General features: G+C 37.0%; 1 protein-coding gene across 3 annotated transcripts in view; it reads left to right on the top strand.

The window, feature by feature from the left end:
- Positions 1-26,425, top strand: part of asic1b (acid-sensing (proton-gated) ion channel 1b) — a 353,138-nt gene that overhangs the window by 285,652 nt on the left and 41,061 nt on the right. For all 3 annotated transcript variants that reach the window (XM_053483969.1, XM_053483967.1, XM_053483968.1), the window contains 2 exons: positions 5,682-5,832; positions 24,108-24,235. In XM_053483969.1, the coding sequence (XP_053339944.1) occupies positions 5,682-5,832; positions 24,108-24,235 (279 nt within the window). The remainder of the gene's footprint in view (positions 1-5,681; positions 5,833-24,107; positions 24,236-26,425) is intronic.

The following is a 26,425-nucleotide window of genomic DNA, read 5'->3' as shown; positions in this document are numbered from 1 at the left end:
TCTGACGCACCCCAAAACTGCTCTATTGGGTTCATATGGGGCAACTACAGTACTACAGAGAGGCCAGCTAAAGTGCACTAAACTCATTGCCATGTTCATGGAATGGTTTAAATCCTTTTCTTTTTTTTGAGACAGAGTGTATTATCTTGCTGAAAGTAGCCATTGTACGATGGGTAAACTGTGGCTATAAAGGATGCACATGGTCAGCAAGAATATTCAGACAGTTTAACAGGATGTTTCAGCAAAAAGGCAGATTCATCAGACTGGGCCAGTTTTGGCAACTATGCTTTGTGCCAAATGTAGCCCCGGATTGGAAGACTGGAATGGAATTTCTACTGTTATAGCTCTTCTGCTTCTGACCTCTGTCATTAGCAGGCTGTTTCCACTGGTTCGCCGTTTGTTGTTATTTTTTGTACCATTCTGTAAAAACCTGTTGGATGTGGAAAAACCAAGGAGATCAGCAGTTTCTGAAATATTTAACCCAGCCTATGTGGAACCAACACCCGTAATCACCCATGATCAAAGTCACAGAGATCACATTTTTCTCCATTCCGTCAAGCTCTTGACTCGCATTTACATGATTTTATTCATTGCACTGCTGCCACATGGCTGATTGGGTAATCTTCTTTGTCATTTAGACCAAGTATGATGTATGAGACATGACACATCCTTGCAAACCCTAAAGCCTTAGTGCAGCACTGTGTCATGTGAATGGGGTAAAACACAGTGAGCACAGAAACCACTTTTTAAAATCAAAAAATTATCATTTACATAATTTAACTTGAAGATCAAATTTGCTTTATTATCGAGGTGAAACTGAGCTTTCTGCCGAAAAGTTAGTCAGTGAATTTAGCTTCACCTAGGCTCTTTCAATATTGTCAAAAAACCATTATGATTTTTAGGTCCATGAAGCTTGAATGAGCATTAGCATAACCAAAAACTAATTGCATAAAAATGTGGTTTGGCTTAAAAAAAGGATTAAAAGGATTAAAGACATTTGAGTTTCAATAGTCAAAAGGAGAATATTAATAATTCTTTGCTGGTATTATTATAATTCTGTTCGTTTCTTTCTAACTTGTTCAGGCTTAGACTTGTCCACACCTCTTCATCAGTATTTATAGCTGTTGCTAATGATTAGCCTTGTTACGACTCACTCGTCTCTGTATCTATCCTTTGGGAAGTCCTGCTTGTTTTAATTCAGTTCGGTACTTCTTAATTACCTTATTTCCATAGATTCCCAATTCCCAATTCTTGCTAGAACACTTCCTGGTAGTGATGTGAACTTTAAATCATTTGGAAAGTAAGAGCAATTTAAAACTATCCCAACTTACTTTTAGAATTTGAAACTTTATAGTATATACCGTGTCCTGTTGGGTAGTATCAGGAAGAGTCACGTACTGTACACTCAGCCAGATAATAAAATATTTCCTGCATGTTTTTGTGGTCACAGTGTATAAGTCTCGTTTTGGATGTATTCCTGCCGCACAGTCGGTGTTATGAATAGAAGGTGCACTAAAAAAGTGTTGTTGTTTTTGTGTTCCATAATGCATCCTTGGAATTGTGCCAGAGGTTTTTACTTTCACACGGAAGTGAAAGCGTGCTCAGAACATGAACATGAGACATGCATTTCTGGAATTTTTATTAAATAAATGGTTAAGAATGTGTTGGTTTAAATAAGTTTGTTTACTATATTTCAGTGAAATAAAACCAACCATGTTTAATGGAAAAAAATAATAAAACAAATAATAATGACTATGTGGAGTAAAAAAAAAAACCCTGAAAGATAATGTTTTAGCTGAGGTTGAGGAACTGTCACAGCCATCATTCACGGAGACCATGGTGACAGTGCTGACATTCTTATCTCAGTTTTTTTTAAAGTGTTTCTGGAGGCAAAGTGGTCGGATTTATATATAATTAAAATAAAAACAATACAAAATAAATAAGCCCCCTTCAGTTTAGGTTTAACCCACCTTGCATTTAAATCCAGATCTAGATGCAAATATGGAAATTTGGAGCATCAAGCACCTGCACATACCCATGATCATGCATGGGTGATGTGCATGGGTGTAGAGGGAGGATTGGGAGGTAGGCGGATATTCAGCGGTGCTCCAGAGTCACTTTTATTTCTGAACAGCTTTTCAGCATAGTTTTTAAAAAGCTAGCACAAAAGAAACAAAAGAAAACCAACGGAAATCTAAACCAAAAGAGGCCATCAGTAACTCTCAGCTTTCACTTTGTTCTAGGTTAAGATCACATGCCATGAGTGTGTGCTTATATTTTGCAAAGATCCATCAGTTCTGTATGTCTGACAGTCTCTTTCTCTCTCTCTCTCTGTCATGATTGTATTCAAAAGCAGCAGAAAAGCACACCATAGTGCAACCGCTGAAAACTGAATCTAATATTTCATGATTCAGAGAATGACTGAATTAGTCAATTTCTTTCACAATTCAGCCTTCGTTACAATGGTTCAAACAGAAGTAAAAGGGTTGAGACAATTTCTGCTTAATGAGGTTTCTCACTCATCACTCTCTTGTGGTGTGCCGCAGGGGTACATATTAGGTCCTAATCTTTTCTCTATTTATACGGTTCCTTTAGGGTTAAAATTCTTAGAAAATATTATCTACTTTACCACTGTTATGTGAATGATTTACACATTTATCTTCCTTTTAAATCAGATACATTTTTGCAGGTTTTTTTTATTTATTGCTATGCTTGGTAGAAATAAAAAAGCATGGCTAGCATTGAATTTTCATTGCTTCCTCTGCTTTAATTAGCACTCGCAGTATTAATCTTGGGAAATCTGAGAAAACATTTCTAAAACCTTTGTAGGGAATTACAAAAGGAGAGTAGCAAGCTTACATTGGAGAAATATATATATATATATATATATATATATATATATATATATATATATATATATATATATATAAATATATGTATTTATTTATTTATGTATTTATATAAAGCTTTTTTCAACTTAGATTTCTATTTCAATAGAAGCTTGTTTTATCTTTATCAGATTTTGAAAAGGCTATGCATGCATGTATTATTATAAGATTAGATCATTGATCATTGATCATCCAAAAACAGTTTACTGACGAGAGCATATTACCCCAATCCTGGCATCTTTACTGTACACTGGCTTCCATGTAATGTTAACTACATTACAATAATGTAATGTTAATTTTAAGGTTCTCATCTTTGTCTATAAGGTTTAACATTATTTGGCTTCCAAATGATCATGCTGATTTGTTGATGCCGCATCTTCATCTCATACGCTTAGATCCTCCAACCAGCTCCTTTTAAATTACCATGGATCAAATAAAAAAATATCTTAGAATATTAAGATAAATTGTGGAATAGTTTACCTTTCAATATAATGTCAGCCTCAAATTTGGATATTTGTAACTGTTTGTTTACGGCTTTTTTTTATTCTTGGCTTTTAATCCACATGATGTTGAAAATAAGTTGTTTTGTGTGTAGGTGTGTATTTTAGATTTGGTATTTGCTGTAAATGTAACTATTTTTGTGAAGCATTTTGTAAATTTTGATAACATTTTATTTTAAAAGGTGCTGTAATAAATATATTTTGATTTGATTTTAATTCGTTTATCACGCCTTTCTGACTTTGACCCTGACTCCAGTCTGTCTGTTTAACATTTCATTTCTGATTTCCTGTATTCTCTCTGGACCTCAGTGACAGTTTCTGCCTCGACCCAAAGTAAATAGACCATACCTTTGTCTCCTCTCGCTCCGCTGGCTCTGTTCTCTATTGTATTACAAATTCTGTTCATGTTTACACCACATGGATTCGGTTTATAAAGTCAGGTTTTTCTTAAAAATCAATCTTGAGATGTAATGAAAAGCAGCTTGCATTTCTTCACGTCACGTCAGATAGAGTTTCCATGAGAAAATGCTTTCAAATCGAACCGCGCTTCCCATACAGTCTGATCTGATTAGTTCCTTATTTTTCTATTCAGCTTCAGTAACTACTCTATGCTGCATTACTTTAATTCCAGTCATGTGAAACCCAACATGCCCATTACTCCATTATGATCATGCTTTTATTTTTAAACGAACCATTACAAAGACATTCAGCAACTAATTTCCTGAATGCATTAGGAACATGCACTTTGAGATCCAAGGGAAATGAATAACGATCTCGAGTTATACTGGTGTGAACTTAATCTTTATTTCGGAAAGGCTTTTCCAATTATGAGAGCCTGCGTTTTTCTTTTGGTTTCCGGTAATCAAAGGCAGTCTCATGGGATGAATGAAAAGGATTTTCATTTAAAGCCCAGCTCTGTTGTTGTTTTGCGTTTATCTTGAGTAATCTTGTATTTTTTTTTTTTCTTTCTAAGCAACATAATGTGCCATTCTCTCCTGGGACGTTTCCTCTTCCTTTTTTTTATTTATTTCTGCAATCATTATTTTCAGTTGAAGCTACCATTTCATGTTGCCCCAGGGACAGAAAATGAAGAAGTGCTTGCTGGAGAGTGAAAAAAAGAACACAGACACGCTTCTGTCTAATTAGAAAATCCAAGCTCAAGTGAAAATAGGGTTGTTTCTTTCCATTTTGCAATTGAAAGTTCAGTATAGTTTTCTGTTTGGTATAGTGTAATATAAAAATGAAAAATTTGTAACTTTTTGGGAGTGTCAAACTGATACATGACAGTGATTTTTGGATCCAGTGTAAAAAAGTTGATACAGTAAAAAAGAATTATCATGTCATATTAAGCTCTTGTACTGTATGTGACATCAAACCCCATGTAAACCCAACCTAGCTGGATTGTCTCTTTTGCCAATCTGTCTGTGGTTTTAAAAGTCAAAGATAAGCTCCTGTCGGTGATAATGTTTAGGTTAATTTAACACAGTCATGTTTAATACAGTCATGTTTAATACAGTCATGTTTTAAATTCAAGCCTGCTAATGCATCATGGGGGAACAAAAAGTTGCTTTGTTTGTTTGTTTAATTTTTAATTAATTATTAAATATAAAAAAGATATATGTTGTTTGTCTGAGGTTACATTTGCCAAATACTATGACTTACTTTGATTAGATGATTTTTATTATACTTTCACAAAAAAAACACATAATTTAAATAGGCGGCACTGACTTTGGAACATGACTGTATGCGTGCAGGGGTTAATTCTGCCAGGACTTTCTGCCACTATATCACTATATTATATCCATAATATTCAGATTTTTTTTTCAGTTCCAAAGTTTTTTTAAATAATGTATGTGTAAATCGCCTTAAAAAATGGTGCGAGTGCACACACTGCGACCTTAATCACCTGCCAGACAGCAAAGATACTGTAGTGAGGGAAAAATAGGTCATAAACTGATGTGTTTAATCACTGACTGTGAACTAGACATATTCTACTTAAACAATGTTTTAATTAGGAAGAATGATAGTTTAAACATTAAATCCTACCTGATGAGAAAGCTGTGATTATTATCATATACTTAAATCTGCTAGTAAGTAAAAGGTAGAATTTGGAAAGCTGCTTAAAGGCCAACAGTATGTCATCACAGAAATTCTACTGTATATAATCCTATGTGTCTATAAGACTATTTTTGTCTATAAACGGGCTACTGCATCTTTTGTTGCAATAATTAAAGCCTTTGATTGCGCCAGATGACATTTGCTGATGCTTTGTTCTCATTTTGTTTCTTTTCAGATCTTTACTCGATATGGCAAATGCTACACATTTAACTCTGGCGATGATGGACAGCCACTCCGCATCACCACGAAAGGGGGCATGGGCAACGGCCTGGAACTAATGCTGGACATTCAACAGGACGAGTACCTGCCAGTATGGGGAGAGACAGGTAAAACACACAATTTTACACACTCACTGACTCTTTATAGCTCAATGCTGGGCAACAAATGCCACGGGCACACTAGCACACTAAGATGTCGCACAGGAGAGACGAGCCACTAAAGCTTGAACAGCTAGATGGGAATTGTGTCTAAATAAATAATATCTCAATAAGCAATTAAAGGAGGCAAAAAAATAAACTATGTGGGGTTTTATACTGTATAAAACACGATAAAATTAAAACAATGATGTTTTCGTTAGTCATGAAATTTTAATAAAATAAAAAAAAAATAAAAGTTAAGATTTAAGTCAGATATAATGACTATTTTTCTCCCCCCTTCTTTTTTTACGTAGATTACTCCTAAGCTAATTTGAATGCAAATGCGATGTTTCCACTATAAAATTCGGTAAAGAAAACAGTTTATCAATACCTTTTCTGCCAGGTATGCATTTCATTCTTCCATCTTTCTCCTTGCTTGACTACACTAATGAGTACAATGAGTACAAGCAGAATTCGTGGTGCTCCTGTTGATCCCCAGCTCTGTGTCAATGCGGTGAAGTCAGTCTGACAAGAAGTCATGTAATGATGTCATGGCACTTTTAAACCAATCTTTGCAATCATTTCTCTGTCTCCAATGGAGAAAACAAGCGCTCCTCACATGGAGAAAGTGGCAGATACACACTTACAGTTGATAAAGACCCACACAGACAGCAAGACAAGTTAATTACACATCAGATGACATTTGGAAGTGGGGAGTGTTCAAGTCTGTCTTTTGGTTTTCACTCAATAGCTTAGCCTAGCTAAACTTAAGCTTCCATTGTCGTAATTGAAAAGGAAGCACGCAGACTGACATGGGAGGAACAGAGTGACAGTTTAAATAGACAGTCAGTGAAGTGCCTGTTTGTCTGACCTGCATTTCCAGAATGCTGATGATGCATGTAGTGCCGTGTGTCTTTCCTTTTGACATAATATGATGTGCAGATAAACATGGTTAGTGGTAGAGCTTATAAAAGATACATTTAAAGCAGTCAATGATTAATACGATATAAATAACAGAGCTTTTAATATGACATGTCTGTGATGCATAGACCTTCTCTGTTTATTGTGCATCAAAAGTGCTTTGGTCCTTTATTCTTACCAAGGCACAGAGGCTGTGTCACCGTCACTGGTAATGACAGGAACAAAGGTTAATCCCTCCTCCAATGAGACTGACAGTCACAGAGGCCACACCTCCTTCACAGTGAATAACAGTCACAGAGGCCACAACTCCTTCACAGAGACTAACAGAAATAATGGCCACACCTCCTTCCCTGAGCCTGACGGTCAAATAGGCCACACCTCCTTCCCTGAGCCTGACGGTCACATAGGCCACACCTCCTTCCCTGAGCCTGACCGTCACATAGGCCACACCTCCTTCCCTGAGCCTGAGGGTCACATAGGCCACACCTCCTTCCCTGAGCCTGACGGTCACATAGGCCACACCTTCTTCCCTGAGCCTGACGGTCACATAGGCCACACCTCCTCCCCTTAGTGGATGTCATACATACGGTGTTTGTTTCACTTCAGACATTTTTGGGATGGGGAGGCAATTGTATTGGGGTGATAGACACACCTCATTTTGTGTTTTCCATGTAATGGTCTCATTGTGTACAGGTGTTCCTTATATTGGGGCCAATCCCAAAAGACAACTTTTTTCAATGTGGCATCAATTTCAACATTCTGTTGGTATAAAAAGCTGGTATTGTCAGTTAGTCATTCCAAGTTCATCATTCAAACAGCCATGAACACACAACGTCACTTAATGGACGAGCAGCGCCACCTGGCCATGGCACATCTTTGGGTCGGTGGCAGGCAGTCGAATGTTGCTCGTGAACTTGGTGTGTCTCAAAGTGTCATCAGCAGACTTGCATTAAGACACAGAACTACTAGCAGAGTTAATGACAGACCCAGGAGTGGAGCCCCATGAGTGACAGACCGCAACGTTCAACGATGACCAGTACCTAAGGACCCATGCACTCAGACATCGTTATGCAACTGCCACACAGCTGCAGGCCTGTTTACGAGATGCGAGGGGTACTAGGGTTTTCAGACAAACCATTTGCAACCGACTCCACTGCTTTGGCTTGAATGCCAGACAACCGTTGACTGTGACTTTGCAGTGGTCACAAGACCATGTGACCTGGACAATGCAGCACTGGTCTACCTGTTGGGTCACCTTGCACAGAAATGATTGTCGTCAGCGTTGCTGGAGAAGACGAGGTGAGCGATACGCTGAGGTCAACATGGCCCCCAGGGTTTGCTTTGGTGGAGGAGGTGCAACAGTCTGGGAAGGCATCACCAGTCAGCGCAAAACAGATTTGGTTATTGTACATTGCTCAGTCACTGCACATTCTTACCTCAGAGACACCATAGAACCAATCAGCATCCCCCAATTCCGCCAGCACACTCCCAACTTTCTGTTCATGGATGATAATGCTCCACCATATCGTGGCAGAATTGTCACAGCTCGACTTCAGGAAGTTGGAGTGCCTCATATGGTATGGCCATCAATGTCCCCTGACCTGAACCCCATAGAGCATGTCTGGGACCAGTTGAAGCAGAGATTGGATGATCATACCCCACCCCCACGTGACCTGGCAAAGCTGCGTGTAGCACTTGTGGAAGAGTGGAACGCATTGCCTCAGAACATCATGAGGCTAGTAAGGAGCATGAGACGTCGCTGTCAAGTTGTCATTGCGGAAAATGGTGGAAACACCCGCTACTGACATTGTCAATTTTTGTTATTTGGGGCTATCTCTGTTATTGTCTACATTTTTGGGGTAATAAATAGTAAACTAATGAAAATGGTGTTTCTTCTCACACATTATAAGTAATATCAAAGGGAACTTTTACTTATTTAATTCAAATTTAGAGCAAATAGGAAAAGCACTCATGTAAATAAATATATCCCTAACTAAATGTAAGTCTCCTGCCTGCGAGTGTGTCAACACATAGTCAAGACTAGTTCACAACCAAGGCATTTCTGTGCTTCTATTGATCTTTTCTTCATACTAAACACACAAGTCATGCTCATTAGTGATGCTGTATTATAGTGACCCTGTGGCAAAGATGAATAAAGTGTTTGTTCACTGAGGCATTTTTTAGGTCACATTTGTATTAACATCTCTAATGGTTCATTTAAATGGTTCTGCTTTACTGCGTTATTTTTCTTAATACGAATAAAGTGCAGCGTCACCGCTCCAGGGGTGCCTCCTGAACATTATTTGATGTGAATTTGGGTCAGTAGTAGCTTCCAGCATTTTTCAGTAATGCCCTGTCCATAACACTGAATACAGAATCTCTCCACAACAGCGCGGTGTGGTTCTTTTTCACCAACTATAGACTGATTAATGTCACATTATTGAAAGAAAAGACAGACATTTAATAAAACCACAGGAATCCGAAGACAACTTCTGCCTGCAATCTTTATACCCAGAGGGGTATAAATAGGCAGCATAATGAGAAGTGATGGGAAACAGGTGGAAATAATTAACTACCTTAGCAACAGGGTAATAAGAACAGGAAGCATTGACCATAAAAGGAAAGCATAGGGGATAATGAGACAGATGGTGCATCAAGGGTAAATTAAGAGGATGTACTTGACTGTGATAATGAAAATGTACTATTTGTATGTTAAAAAATCTTTTATAAATGTTGTTCATACCTAACGCATTTTCTTATGCTTATACTTTATGGCCAAAAGTTTATTAACCCTTGAGTTCTTTCACACCATCCTCAGCATGTCTTTATAGATTTTGTGATCATAACTTTGTAGACTCTGCTTTGTGCAAAGACATGCAGTGATGCTGGAATAGGTTTATCTAGCATTATCATAATTTTCATTATTTATTATCTCTACTCTCCTTATCCAACAGAGCTAGAAAGTTTTCACTCAAATATTACACTAATTAAATAAATCATATAACTTTTTAGCTAAACTTAGTAAGATATACATAAATACTAGGATTGCTAATTTTTTCTAAATAATAGTTGAACAAATAACTATCAATAATCAGTAAATCATTTATTATTAATAGTAACATTTAGTAAAAGATGAACATTTGGGACAGTCCCAGCAACTTAGTTATGTAAGACAAATTAAAAGAACTTAAAACAGTTTAAACAAATGAGATGATAATATTAATAGTTTAACAGATTGCCGTTAATCGGTAGGGATCCCCCTCCCCACGGTTAGTCACAAAATAATTTGAAACAACTTTAATCATAATCATTATAGTACAAAATGCAGTTTTACTGCCACTGTATTCCATGATATATTTGGGCCTCATTTCTGATTAAAAACTCCTTTTTTTTATATTTTTGTTCATGCTCGTTTTCACTCTGTGCTTTCACTTGTTTCACTAAAATACACACAAAATTTATCACCAGACCAAGACACATCTTTCCAGCCAAGGGTGATAAAAAATTGTCCATTTACAGGAAATAGAAAAACACCTAATTTGGCAATGCTGCTTGCTAAACTTTGTACTTTTGTCAATTTTTAGAAGGTGAGCTCTGATTGGCTGCTTCTTTGCCAGGAAGTCTCTCGAAAAAGCACCCTCTAGTGGTGTACAAGTAAAAAGATAAGTGAGTCAAGAGGTATTATTGTGCAAAACAAACTTTTTCCTTTGTGGCTTTATTCTTTTGATCATAGGAGTCGTCACATCAGATCATTTGATCCATAAGGTCTGGAACAGGTTTTATGCAGCCGTTGGGTTGTATGTTGGGTAGGTTTAAGGGTCTTATTCCTAGCAACCAACTATGGTGACCCTGCCAGTGGGAGGGCTCAAACCCCTGATCCTCCAATCAGAAAACCAGAGCCTTAACTGCTTGAGCCTCCAACCCCATCATGCAAAACAAACTTTATCAGTTAATACATTTTTAATCTTATAAATTCCTAAGTGTGAGACTGTAGAAAATTTCTCTTTTCTAGCACTTGTTTGATTAAATATGTAAATGAAACCCATTTAAGCAGCAAAATGCAAATAATATTTCTCAAAAACATAACATTCTGATAATCCAACAAAAATGTTTCTCTGTAGCTTTAGATGTTTTTCCGAAGCCTGCATTTTCTACTACCACATATGGCCTTAACAATCGCTGCTGTGATTTCTTTATCCTGGACTGAATAAGCAAGGAAATGCTATCTGAACACAACATATATTTCACTGTACGTGTGTGCTGTATTACCTGAAACAGCCAATTAAGGCTGGCTTTGTGTCACCTGTGCCAATCAGAGCGAGCAGAGAAATGCTTTGTTAAGATAGAGAAAAAGGGTTTGTGCAAGTGAAAATACAGTTAAAGTGCGTTGGAAAAAAAAATAAATAATTTTTATTCCACAATGAGTCATGAATATAATGCTATATATTAGCCTGTATAACATGTTTATTGTTTTTAATGCTGGTATATTGTACACATATTTGGTGAGAAGGATTTAACTTTGTTCTCTAAGCTGCATAGGTGTTTCCGCCATGTTTACTTCAAGGCTGATGATGCCTTACATAGATGTGTATTGTGACCACTGGACTTTTTATTATTATTATTATTATAATTACCTGGTAAAATGAAAGACAAACCGCTTAATCAATGAGTCCGATCCATTATGTTGTGTATGGAGCTCGAGTACCATGCCATCCCACTAGTTAATGTAAAATCCATAAAACAAGACACATCTGAGCCTACACCGACAGTTAATATTGATTTCTCTATAATGCTTAGCATCCAATTATTCACATATTCATTATTGAGGTGGCATTGCAACCATGATTAGAGATCACAGCAAAAGAGCATCACAGTTAAGGCTATGCATTTTCAGTACATGCTGTAAGCTGTCTTTGTCAGAGTAAATATACAGCAGGCTATAAGACAAGCTAAGAGCTTGGCAGCTTTTCAGCAAAGCAATTTGATACACATGATTTAATCAAGGACAGTATAGACTTAATGTTCTATAAAGCATTTTATTACCACTTTCCTGATGACCTTTGCCAATAAAGCTAGATTTGTAGAATTTCATCTCATCTTATGGTGTTACCATGAACACTGTGGCTTTTTTGTAAATATCTGTAAAAGTCGTTCATGGCTGTATGATCTTAGGTGTGTGTAATATATATAACCTTACATTTGTACAATTATCTAACCAATTTAGACTATAATTCACTTCCTAGCCGAATAATATTAATAATAATAATAATAAATTGTGGAAGCAATGTTTTGAACCATCATATTATTTTTTATAAATAAAATAGTAGTAATCACTGTGATGTTTAATTGTGAAATTAAGTACGGAAAATAAAGTTTCCACACACAGTGTGGCAAGAACTCACTCAGTTGGGACTAAACAGCTGTGTGATCATAAGAAAACTGTAACAAGACTTAAAAAAGGACCCAAAAGCAAGACATCAGATGAAGGCTTTTCCATATTTACTGTAAAGATTCAATAATAGTGCATAAACTGTGCAAGAGAATGAAGATGAGGACTTGGTGAACATCAGAGGTGGGAGAATGTAGGAGAACATTCTACCAAGGCTGTGGGAGGACTCTAAATGCTCACGGTGCTCCAGGCACAGGCAGGAAGCAGCAGTACGTGGATGGACTGACATGGCACCCTGGAACAGCAGGAAACAGTTAGATAACTAACTGATTAGCAGGCAGATGTAGCAGGACAGACAGGATAGAGAGAGTAAACTTCACTTCCTAGGTTGTTATTCAAAGACTCAGACAAACTGGCAGAATCCGAAATCCAAATAACAATTCAAGGTCAGATATCCAGTAAATATGTGTACTGTATCTGTATAAACAGGCAGCGAGGGTTACCAACAAGAGGCAAGTCCAAACATGCAGAGGTCAGGTTCATGGGCACAACCAGGAAACAGGAAAAGAGCTAGAAATAGAAAAACACTCGAATAGAAAAATCCAATTATCAGTCCAAGGGTCAGGTATCCAGAGAGTAGGTATGTATACAGAGAGCAGGCTGAGAGCAGGTCATAAACAGGTAGAGTCAGATACGCAGGCCAATCCAGGAAACAGGAAGATACTGTAGGTGGAGAGCTCAAAAATGACGTGAAGGAGACAAACTGACATATTAACGGAGAGCTGAGCCTTTTTTAAATAAAGAAGGAAGGGTATTTTCTTTTAGTAATTGAACACAGGTGCAGGTGGGGCTATGTTGCATTGAGGGTCGTGTGAGCCATCTTGGTAGCTACTGTACGGTCACTAGTGAGGTTATGTTCACTATAAGGGCAGAGGTTAGGTAGTAACGAGTTACATTTACTCTGTTACATTTACTTAAAAAAATACTTCTATGAGTAGTTTTACTGCACCATACTTTTAACTTTTACTTGAGGAGATTTGCCACTCTTACTCTGCTACATTCTGCGACACACATGTTACTTTTCTAACCATTTATTCTACACATTAGATACAGTGAAACCTTGGATTGCGAGTAACACAGTTTGCAAGTGTTCTGCAAAACGAGCAAAGATTTTTAATAAATTTTGACTCAAAAACGAGCAAGTCTTGGTTTACGAGCACCGAGTATCATGTATCACATATGCACTTCTTGTTTTAATGCTGAGCGTTACATGATCACAACTGAGCCAACGTTATTTCTCTCTCTTGTGCTGCGGAATTGTGGGTAATCGTCTTCCCTGCTGGGTTTTAGTGCGCGTCTCTCACTGGTATACTCAACATCCGTGCATGCATGTACTGTTTACTAAAACACTGTAACCACGCGTGTGTGCAAAACATATTTTATTTTGTGTTTCCAGCGAGCGTGTACTGTTTCTTATAACACGTGTGTGCGTGTGTAAAGCAAAAGAAAGTCTCTTTAGAAGGTTAATAATTTCTGACTTAGCCTGTGCACGCGCGTAATTTGACACCATGTTGGTTCACACATTCTCTTTCTCTTGCCTTTAGCGTGTCTGTGTGTTTGTGTGTGTGCCTGTGCGCATAAACAGAAACACTTATCTGTCGGGATTTATTTTTACTTTTTTTTATTAGAAGGTTAAAAATAAATTTTCTTCCTAAGCCTGTCGTTATGTGTGTGCGCATGCGTAATTTGATACCGTGCTGGTTCACACACTCTCTCTCTTTCGCCCTTAGCGTGTGTGTGTGTGTGTGTGTGTTTGTGAACCGGCAGCGTGTGCGCACACATATAACGACAGACCCAAACACACACACACATACACACAGAGCACCTGCGCGCATAAACGGAAACACTTATCTGTCGGGAAAGTGTTATATTTTGTGTTAATTATTTTTATGTATTTATATTTTTGGGCTTAAGTTTCCATAATTTCTTATGAGAAAATTTAATTTGGTTTACGAGTGTTTTTTGAAATACAAGCCCTCCCGGAACGAATTAAGCTCGTAATCCAGGGTTCCACTGTATTATTATTTTTTTGGCAGATAAATGCAGCCGGGGATCTACCACATGACTGTGTTTCATGAATCACATGACTCCGATTGACCATTGAGCCGCAATAAAAATAACCATATCTAGTCACATGACCACACATAAACTGTATGCATAGCAGGAAAAAAATTTAAAGCCACTGTACAGTGAAGGAAACGTTGCGGTTTGTTTAGCTGTTTTATTTAATGTTGCAATGTTAACATATATAATTAGCAAATAAACTACAGGCTAAATATATACGTTTCTTACATTTTTTTTCTGCTAGACACAGTTTATGGTAAAGTGAAAGTTCTGGTACACGTTGTAATGTTATTTTCATTAGACATCTGCTGAGCCATTTGAAGGGCAACTCAATATACTGTATAACTTACACTGGAATCAGTTTACACTGTTTAAACATACATACAGTATGTTACCTACAGGAGGTATTGGTTTCAAAAGCTTTATGTTGTGAAAAAATCAGGATCAGATCAGGAAATTTGTGCTTCTTGTTCCTTAATTTGCTTTTTGTAAAGATATTTATTTTTATTTATTTTATTATGTGGAAATGTCAGAAATTTTACTGGAAATTTTTTTGTCTGGAAAATGATAAAATAATGTAATTTTAGAATAATAAAAAAAAAAATAATAATAAATTGGACATTACAATGAAACAGTTACTCAGTACTTGAGTAATATATTGAATGACTACTTTTTACTTCTACTTGAGTAATATTATTTTGAAGTACATCTACTCTTACTTGAGTACAGTTGTTGGCTACTCTACCCACCTCTGATTAGGAGCATCATGCTGGAGCAGAGGGAGAAGCCAGTTGGATGGGGATGCTTAGGAATTAACCAAAATGGACATGAAAACATGAAGTATGTGCTAATGTGAATAAAGAAAGAGCACTGGAACAAAAAAAGACATGAGGTCTGATGAGTCCCCACATGGACCTATTCCAGAGCCATGATCCCTTCAGAGTATGCAGAAAGTCATGCACCCATAGTACCCACTATACAAGCCTCTGGACGCAGTGTTTATGACCTGGGGTTGCTTCAGTTCGTCAGGTCTAGGCTCAGCAGTGTTATGTGGCAAATAAATAAAGTCAGCTGACTACCTAAATCTACTGAATGACCATGGTTATCACAACTATGGAGTTTTTCTTTTCTGATCAGGCATATTTCAGGAATAAAGCCATAAAAGTTCCGAGTGGTTCTGTGAGCATGAGAGATCATTTTCACGCGTGAACTGGTCACCGCATTGTGCACCATAATCAAAGTTACAATGCAATAGTAGACTGTGTGACTTTATTTTGCCAGTAGTATGTCATTGTATCAATTGTAAGTTTTTCTAAATGATCATGCACCAGACAATGGCTTCAGTTATACCGAGGAAACCGAATGGGATTTTCAGTGCACATAAATTCTAGTTTAAATATTTTTTATTAAGGTATTCACTGAAATAATTCAACAGATATTGTTACATACCAAGATTTTAGATTATAAACAAAAATAAATAAACTGAATAACAAACAGCAAAATAAAAAAAAAACATACATACACCACAAACATAAGGAACAAAACAAAACAACTCCCTACCTCCCTGCCCACCCTAGGAACTAAAATATCATGCCACACTAATGGTGCGGTCAACACCACATGGTTACTTAGCCTGCATTTTCAAGATAAAAGGAGAAGAGTCCAATTTCTTTACCATAAGGAATCTATTTTTTTTCCAAATGTAGTATCTACATTAGTAGTACCATAATCAATTCTTCCAACCATAATTTAGCTGACGGGGTTTCTGTCGTTTTCCAAAACTTTAGAATAAGTTACTTTGCCACAATAAGTCCATAGGACAACAGTTGCTTTTAAAATTCTTGGAGTGACATGATTTTATCAGAAATTCCAAATATCACAAGAAGTGGGTCAAGCTTTAAGTCACTTTGTAAAATATCAGACAGAGTTTTAAACACTTTAGTCCAGAATGAAATTAATTTAGAACAAAGAACATAACTATGTAAGGGAGTCTGTCTGACATTTGTCACAAAATGGGGAGATATCTGGAAAAAGTCGGTGTAATTTAGTTTTAGTGTAGTGAAGTCGATGGATAATTTTAAATTGAATGAGGCAATGCCTAGAGTTGACAGAGCATGTATGAATATTCTTTAGTGCAGCAGTCTATAGTTCTAAACATATCTCCTCCCCCAAGTCTTGCTTCCACTGCAATTTTAAACTCTCTGTAGAAGGTAAGTTCTTTGATAGCAATGAGTTGTATAATAGTGATATCAGATGTCTGACCCCACCCCCAAGCCCTGAAAGATCATCCAACCTAGCAGGATTAGCCTCATTAAAACAAGGTATATACTTTCTTACATAGTCCCTGATTTGCAAATATTTAAAAACGTTACTTGCATGCAGGACATATTGATCCTGCAGCTGTCTAAAGGATGCAAACACGCCATCTATGAATAGGTTTCCAATATTCTGAACACCTTCTTTCACTATGTAAAAGCAGAATTCCCACTGATTGGTAAAAGGAAAGACAGTGGCTTAATTTCTAATTTTTATTTGATCTGCTTTCAAATACGAACTGTACTATGAATTATACAGTTGTAGTTATATAGTGACTTGTCTGACAGTATGACTGCACCAATATCATAAAGACTACATGCCTCTCTTTCCAATTGGATCCAAGTTGAGTGTGCTACCGTATGATCTAGGCATATTATGATAGTGCGAAGAGCACAAGCATAGTAGTAAATGGCAAAATCTGGAAGAGACATTCCACCTACAGCTTTAGATTTACTTATTATATGGGCTTTGTAATCCCACAAAAATGGTATATTAATGGAATCTAGTTGTTTAAAAAAAGTTTTTGGTAAAAATATTGGGATGTTTTAAAAAAGATATAGAATTTGGGAGAGAAAGATCATTTTGATAATATTGACCCTTCCCACTAAAGAGATGGGCAGGGATCTCCAGAACTGAATATTATCTTGCAATTTAGCCACTAAAGGGGAAAAATTGGCTTTAAATAAAATTTTAAATGTGCCAGCGCCTTACCCCACTGGTTGATTCAGCCATTTAACATTCCAAGAAACCACAGTAAATTGTCTCCCCTTCTAAAAAAAAATAATAATAATTAAAAAAGCGTCCTTAAACCTGAATATTGAATTAATGTTATCTTATTTGTTGCCCAGAGCGACGCAGTTACTGTAGTATCAACCACTACTGCCGGCATCTTTTCGGCCAGCACCAAAATGTAACTCGGCAAATTCTTTGGCTTTTTTGGCATCAGTGAGCACCGTCTTTGTGCCATTGAAAGTTACTCTCAACTTTGCTGGCAATAATGTTCCGTACCGCACTCCTGGCTTATCCCGAAGTAATTCCCTTGCTCTGTTGAGCGCTGCTCTGCGCTTGGCAACTTCAGGAGTAAAATTAGGAAATATATGGATTTTTTGACCATTGTAGACAAGGTCCCTTCGTTCTGCAGCTTTCCTAAAGATAGTTGTCACGTCTCGAAAATAGTGAAGTCACACTATGAGTGAGCGCGGCGGGTCGGTGGCATTCGGGCATGAACGCAGAGCTCTGTGTGCACGATCTACAAGCGGACATTCTTCCATGGAGAGCGGCTCTTTCAGAAGTTCAGAGATAAATGTATCAATCTCCTTGCCCCGCTCGGTCCCTTCTTTTAGTCTGCCAATCCGCACGTTTCGATGTCTAGGTCTTCCCTCCAAATCCATGCATTTATCTGTCAGTGTATTCACTTCCGAGCTTAGCTGCTTTACCTCTGATTGAAGCTTGGATACGGCATCCGATGAATGTGTGGCTGACCGCTCTAGATCAGCAAGGGTAGAGCCATGTTGCGCTGTCGTAGTTTGCAAGGCCTGAATAGCTGCCTGGGTTTCCGTTTTAAGAGCGGTTATTTCTCTCTAATGGTAGAGGCAATCCAAATGTCGATCGTCTGTCAAATTTCTGCCTTCGTAGCTCGCAGTTTGGAACATAACGAGTTAATGGCCACCAGAATAGTAACGTCTGTCGACCACTGTGAGGCCTCGTCCCATTGCCTAGCACTCACAAGAGAGCTTGGTGAAGTGGGGCCTATTTCGCACTGCTTTTTTTCTCTCAAGGTTTGTTGCTTCCCACTCGCTTTCACCTTGTCACCAGTAAGTACTTGAAAATCCCAAGCTAGTTAGACTTATAATGAAACTTATTATGCGAAACTTATAATCCTTCAAAATGTCAGTTTATTTCTGATTTTTGCGGGAGCTGTCAAAAAGTGCGACCTATCGAACCATTCTCAATTCTGATTGGTCAGAAGGCAATTAATTTTCTGACTGTGACTTTGAATGGGTAAAATAGCGTTGCTATTCTTTTAATTACTATATTTAAAGTATTAATTGGGAAATTGCTGTTGTATAAGCAAAATGAAACAATTGGCACAGGGAAATAATACATTCCTGGGTGGTAACAGTACCTCAGGCTGTATCATAGCATCCCTATTTTTGATTACTTTCGTATAACAGCCAACATACTCCATCATGTTTTATTCCTTACTTTGCGAGATCGCTGCAGGCAATGTCAAATAAAAAAGTGTTGAGTGTAAAAGGAAAAAGTAAATACTTTGGAAGAACCAAGATCCACTTGAGGACCATACTTCTCCGTGTACCTGCTTTGGTAATTATGAGGTTCTTTTGTTCATTTGTTTCTTTGTTTGTTGTTTTTTTCTAAACAGTCTAGTATTTTCTTTTAATATGGATAAAATATTTATCACTGAAATCTGTTTACTATAGATAAAGAAAATATCTTTTTAGTCACTTATTCATCATAAAACATATTATTCAGGAAGGTTCTAGTTATGACATTAGAAAATATAAGTTTCAACCTGGGAGTGTATCATTTTAATCTACATGTTTGTTTTAAGTTTATTTTCTCATCATGGTAATGAAGAAAAAGGAGTTTGCATAATAGAGAACTGACACTGAATTACCAAGGCGTGCATTAGCGAAAGACTTATTATTCTGTTTGTCTATTGTGCATCTGCAGCTAACTGATTAGATACAAACTGATTAAAAGTTTTGCAGTGTACTGTATATGCTCGCTCAGTTAGAATGGCCACAACTTTACAGTTTATAGTAATGGCCTGTTTTATGAAATTTGCTCCTTGTATGTTGAGATGTTTTGTTTTTTTTCCATCGAAGATCATATCCAGTAAGAAATAAAACATGATGGGAAATGCTATTATAGGCAAATAATTATTTGGTTATAACTAATAATTAAGTTATTAAATTATAATCAATAATGACATGTTGTGATGAAACAGTTTCTGTGAAAGTTGATTATTATATCTTGTATCTCATACATTCTAAAATGTTTTATTCCTCTTATACCACAGCAATTTACATTTTTTATTTATTTATTAAATTGGTGGTTCTCAAACATTTTAAGTTAAGCTCTCTTTTTGCGAATCAAAACAAAGCTCAGTCTTCCTTTCTTTTACTAACCCTAACACCTTTACCATTTTTATATTTCGAATTGTCTTTTTCTTTCCCTGTATCTATTAACACTATTAAACAGCATCTTACATTTTTATTATTCACAATTTATTTTAATGTTGTGGTATATTTAGAAAACAAGTTCCTGGTAATACTGGTAATACATCCATGCATTATACTGGCTAAGTGCAAGTTGTTACTGTACGGCCAAATGTTTGTGGACACCTGATCAATTTCGCCTTCATTATCTTGTTGAAAATCGCCTTGTTTTGCTACAAGCCTACACTCTGTTCTGAAGGTTTTCCACTAGATTTGAAAGTGTGGGAATTTGTGCTCAATTACCCACTTGGACATTAGTCCGGTCAGGCAATGAGGGCAAATAAGGCGGTCTAGGGTGCAGTAAGAGGTTTACAATAGTTCATCACATGGGTATCTATTAGGCTCGAGGTTAGGGTTCTGTAAAGGATACTCAAGCTCTTTTGCTTCGGTCGTGGCAAACCATGTCTTGCACAGCACAATTCAATTTAAGTAAAAGTTAACTCTTAATTTAGCATCCTATATGATCATGTGTTTACAACCTTGTGGCAGAAGTTTGAGAATGGTCCACAAATGGATGTGATTGTCCGGTGTCCACACACTGTAAGTTTGGCCATTAAACTGTATTAAACATGCTGTTTTTGGAATTAAGCATTCAGTAGTGTGGTAGAGGTAGAAATTATTATCAGAACAGGTACATTTATGGAACCTTTTAAATTAAGGCTGCCTTTGTAATTTCTATATCTGTGCCTTCACATTGTAATAGACTACTGGTGAGAGCTGATGTGGCTCATAAGGTATTGCATTGCATTATCAGTAGTTTAGAGTAAAAGGATGATGATGTGATGCACATTTTGTTGTGTCCATGTAGTTTACTTTATTTTGAAAGGGTTAACATAAAATAAATATACAAGTGACATTATCTTTGTGGACCTCATCGAAAATGTTCTGGTGTAATTACTTTTGATAGAATGATTGGGGCATAAAACAAAACAAGTTCACAATGTGATGTAACTATGAAAACTATGTACCAAATAGAAGAAATTGTTAATAAAACAGCCACTTAAATTTCATTTCACAGATGTCTTTTAATAATAAAGTAAAAATAGTGTAGCATGTTTGATTTTGGTATAATAAATAATTTGGGTAACTACAGTACTAAGCAAAATTACATGAAATGTTGTACTGTGACATTTCACCTTTTTTTCAGGGGGTCGTGCCTTAAGTTAGATGTTGTTTTATGATTGAATGATTTATAGGTCACTATGTGGCTTAATAAACAAAAAAAGTCCTCTGAAACTAGTCAGGTACAGGGACTCGCCTGAAAAAGCTTGCCAGAAATGACAGCCAAAAAAAAGTCCTTCAGGAAGTCTTGGGAACTATTCCTCAAGACTACATAAAAAATGCAAGAAAGTCTGGCTCTTTGGAGGCAAAATATGAAAAAATGAGGGGTGGCTCAAGACTTTTGCACAGTACTATGTGTCAATCAAGTAAACTTCCTGAATTGTCAGGGTAGAGTAACAAACATTCAGTTAATAATATATAAGAAGACCATGTGATTACATAACTGTTCCATGCAGTTATGGTAAGGCAACAACTGACTTTAAGTCAGGACTACTTAGGTTTACATGTTAAATCTGCGACCCTGAATACAGGATAAAGCAGTATAGACAATGAGTGAGTAAGTATTCTGTTTTATATTAAAAACAAAGTGCCCTTTTTTACCACAACTTTAACAGAACACTTTAATATAATAGGAGTTTGCATGTTCTCCCCCTGCTTGGTGGGTTTCCTCCGGGTACTCTGGTTTCCTCCCACAGTCCAAAGATATGCAGGTTAGGCTAATTGATGTTTTCAAATTGCCCGTAGTGTGTGAATGGGTGTGTAAGTGTGTGCCCTGCGATGGATTGGCCCCCTATCCAGGGTGTACCCCGCCACGTGCCCTAAGTCTCCTGGGATGGGCTGGGATGTGAGTGAGTGAGTGTAATACAATGATAAAGCCATTTTTCTGGTAGGTCTTGTTACTATTTCATATGTATAAAATTTCACAGATCCTAATTTTTTTTTTAATCATATATGGCAATTTCAAACAAATAAACGTGTCTCAGAGGAAAAAAAAAAATGCTGAAATTGATGCATGAGTGCGTAAAATTTCCAAAAGACATAAGAGGTTGTTTTGTTTGATGTTTTAAAAGGTTATGCAAAGGAAATGAAAGTGAAATGTGGTAATAGATAGAAATAATAAAAAAAAAATCTTATTACATATGTATTTATGAAATATAAAACAAAACAAAAAGAGTGAGGGAAAAATGGAAAACATACCAGAGAAACCATAGAGAGATAAAAGAAAAAGAGTACTTGCTGACGTTCTTAGTTTAACCATCTACAAACACATCAGCAGATGAGCATTCAGCATGTAGCCAATCTCGACTCATACCAAGTACCCTTGATAATCACAAATATGTGCTGCCAGTTGTAGAGAGAGTACTAAAATACTCAATTACAAGAGTGAAAGAAAAGCATCTCACATTAGGAAATTGCTTCTAAGTGGCCAAACATTCTCAGGGTCACACAATTTTGGTCCTACTCTTAGGAGTAGGAGTAAGAGCAATTTAACAACATTCTTAAAAAAGAAAATCCCCCTCTCTCCACAAAAAGGTAGGAGCGTTCTGGAGGTGTCCTAAGGGGTTAGGAGTAGCAAACAAATGGCGTTCAGTCAGAGACGTGCAGAGCAGAGATGATTTGGTAACATTAAGACAGAGCTCATGAAAGATGCGTCGAATACTTTTTGTGACAGATAGCTTGCCGCATTGTAACAAACATTGTACAAACAATATACAAACATTTCATATACTGTCTCTACAGATGGCTGCAGTTTTATGTTTTTAGTAACAGGGAAGATGCAGCTTTGAAACAGGGAGGATTCGGGTTTGTCACAGCTGACTGTCAAAATTAATAAATCAAACTTGCTCTTACAGCACTGCAGATCATACACAACACCTTCATACATTTCCCCCTCACCCAGCCTAAAATAAACCAAAGGCAAGCTGCATTTATGCACATCACTTGTTTCCCTGGAGTTGTGGGCATCATCCATGGCACACACATTAAAATAATTGTCCCTAGGACGCTCATGTGAACCAAAAACATTATAACATTATTATTATTATAATACTTATGTAGTTTAAGATGCAAAATTTTCATCGATTTGATATTTACATAAACTATGATCATCTTTTAGATTTTCTGCTATGAACATCAATTGATTAACATGACATACCACTATATTGTATGTGCAGAAAGCTTTCACACAGCTGTCGCTAATTTCACTATTCCCATTTTCCGCAGTTTAAAATTTGTCAAAACTACAACACCCACTATATTGTGAAGCCTACTTTGCAGCTCTCAGTGCCATAAACAGTGTTGTCACATGGTTTCCTAGAAGCCGTTCTTCTCCACATTGGAAGAAAGAGGAGGAAGCTTTAAAATAACTTTTATGTCCTACTCTGAGGTAGGAATATTTTTAGTTCTAAATTAACTTTGAGTATGACACCAAGGGACTACAGGTGTCCATGCAAAAGACAGAGAGAGCTCGAAAGGCAGAAAATAGAGAAGAAAATTATAAAGAAAACTTTACAAATACAAAAGGAAGAGGCAATTACTCCTATTCTGTTTTAGGTGTGATTTCTTTAAACCTAAATTAGCAACTGACTGAATGTATAACTGGTTTATGTAGTGTAACCAGTACATTTCACAAAAAAACAAAAATATCTTTGGCTTTATGTTCTTGTCAATATTTAGAGAAACAGTTAAAAGTAAGATTCAGATAATCCTGCTACGATTCTTTCTAAAAATCAATATTTTAAAATAGAATATTGAAATATATGTGTACTTACATGTATTTTTGGTGAATAAAATAATAATACAATAATTATAAACAAAAAATTCAGGTCCATTTATTGTTTTCTTTTGTTAAACAAAAGTCCAAATATGATCTCAAAGTACATAAAACCAACATAGTTAGAAAATTTACATTTTAACCAAAATGCTTAAAAAAAAACATATTTAACCATTCCTTATTTACCATCCCAGTGACCCTAGAGCTATTATTACAGACTGCCATATCTCTAGAATATTTACTCCGTCATATTGAGCCGCCATTGGTCAGCAAACTGTCAGTGATCCAACATGAGAAATCCGACTCGGGTGCCTTTTCTGGCAAATCCGTCAGCAGAAACAGGATCCTAAATCATTACAGCCACCATGAATAGAGTTTCACTCTATATCGTATCTGAATCACTTCTCTTCCCCTCCAGATGAGACGTCTTTTGAAGCTGGCATCAAAGTGCAGATCCACACTCAGGATGAACCGCCTTTCATTGATCAGCTGGGATTCGGAGTGGCGCCAGGCTTTCAGACGTTTGTGTCCTGCCAGGAGCAGAGGGTAAGCGACTGCTGCTGTCCGATTTCCAGAATTAATTTTTGCAGATATGCTGGCTGGTGGTCCTCATTACACTTTTACACATTCATTGTCCTAGTGTGTTTTAAGTCATCACCCTCAAATGACTTCTAGAAACTACTACCGAAGTCAGTCAATTAAGGAAAACATTAAGTCATGGACGTGAAAAGAGATATCGGGCACACTTTGATATCAAAAAAAGTTATTAATTTGTTTCTAATGATCGAGCCAGAGGAGACGATGCAAAAGAAGACGAAAGTTTGTGAGGAACCAGATTTTAAAAGGAGTTCCCATTTGGGTGACCCTGGATAGTCTAGTCATCCATCCATTTTCTATAGCCCTGTGTAAGAGGGGGGATGACAACATCCAAGCATCACAGTTACCCAAAAAAACCTTCCTGCTTTTATCTGCTCCTTTATCTAAGAAAATAATTAATATGGATTAAAATAAGTATGGACAAAAAATGTATGTAGACTAAAATACCAAAACAACAACATCACTTACTTCATTGTATTTCATACTGGGCATTTTTCTCCATTATATCTTTTGTAGAGCAGCTGCAAGGCAAGTGGATGTAAAAAGCACTTTCGGCTGTCTGTCTGGACACAGCAAAGCTGCTAGTGGTGGGGGAAAAATGTGAAAAGTGCTGAATGACGTCAAACGTTTTTTTTTTTTTTTGCCAAAGGTCAGAAGTTGGGGCAAGCATGAAAAGCCGAGTGCTGGTGAAAAAAAAATGGGCAGTGAGCTAATATGAGAAGACTTTCATGATAAATCTAACAGATTTCATTGCTATTATTTCTGTATTGTTGTATAGTTAATCATAAAACCACTTTTAGGACTGGTATGTGATTTAATCCCTCTTTACAGTCAAGTCACACAATTGGCTTCTATTGCATTAAATAAAATGAATCTATATTTTGTCTCTTTTGCTGATAAATGTGACTTGATAATAAATCCAATGTATGTAGGAAGCTAGACTAGGACGGTTAACCAGTACTAGTTGAGTCTGATAAGGAGGGTTGACTAGTCCTCAAGAAGAAGAATGAATGCATGAGAGTGGAAAAAAGTTTTGTGTTTTTTATTTTTCTGTAGAGTTTGTCATTTACAGTACTATATGTATATGCAACAAAAATGTTAACTGTTTTTTATAGCATGTAGTAAAACTCAAAAAGCTTCACCAAAGTACAGTAAGTATAGTATGGATAAAGAGAAATGCTACAAAGAAAATCAGTGTTACAACATAAATACTAAGCATTCAGCTGAACTAACAAGAAATTGCAATAAAACAGATCACTCCGCATCCCTCCTCTGATCCAGGTCAGGTCAGGCTGCGATGTTCTCCTTGGCCATGCAAAAGGGGGGAGAAAAAAAAACTCCTGGCATGGCAACTCCATCCCTGGCATTCATCTGTGTGGATGGCATGACAAGCATTCTCCGTTGCCTGGAGTAGTGCCACACACTCGTGGGGTCTGCGTTCGTACACTTTGCACCGCCATGCTGAAAATAATACCTTCATTGGAATTCAAACTCGTAAATATGGTGGAAAGTACAGTGCTACGAAATGTGGGGTGTTGGTGAATCAGTTGTGGATCAGAGAGGCCTGGTGGAAACTCACATTATCCCAAATGACAAACCTACAGTACTTGGGAGGATGAGAGATTTTTGAGTTCATCTAGTACTGTTAGCAAACTGGGAATGTTATAGGGACCAAGTTGTGCATGGTGATGCATGACCCCACGCTGACCATAATGTGCTGCACACATGGTGACATTTCTGTCACTCTGCCCAGGGACAGTCACAAAGCCACGGTTGCCAATACCATTCCTCCCTTGCCACCTGGTCTTCTGCAGGTTTGAACCCTGCCTCGTCAATCAAGAGATATTCACAGGGAAGAGCCCTTGCAACATATTCAAGCACTCATCAGGCAAAAGGCCTACATACAGGAGCACCGAGGTACATAGTGACATGCTATACTTGGTAAACTCAGTCAGCGCTCAAAGACATAGTTGATTTTGGACAGGCTGAACTGGTCATTATTTGCTAAATGGACATCGTCTTCCAGAACTCTCTAGATGATGGCATTATTTTACTCCATTACATAAATCTAAGACAAACATTGCACTATAGGGTACATTTCTGTGAGCACTGTGGATATCCATAGAAACCATAAAGTTA

The sequence above is a fragment of the Clarias gariepinus genome, chromosome 23, assembly GCF_024256425.1.
Source record: "Clarias gariepinus isolate MV-2021 ecotype Netherlands chromosome 23, CGAR_prim_01v2, whole genome shotgun sequence".
Classification (NCBI taxonomy): domain Eukaryota; kingdom Metazoa; phylum Chordata; class Actinopteri; order Siluriformes; family Clariidae; genus Clarias; species Clarias gariepinus.
This window is presented reverse-complemented; position numbering and strand designations above follow the sequence as displayed.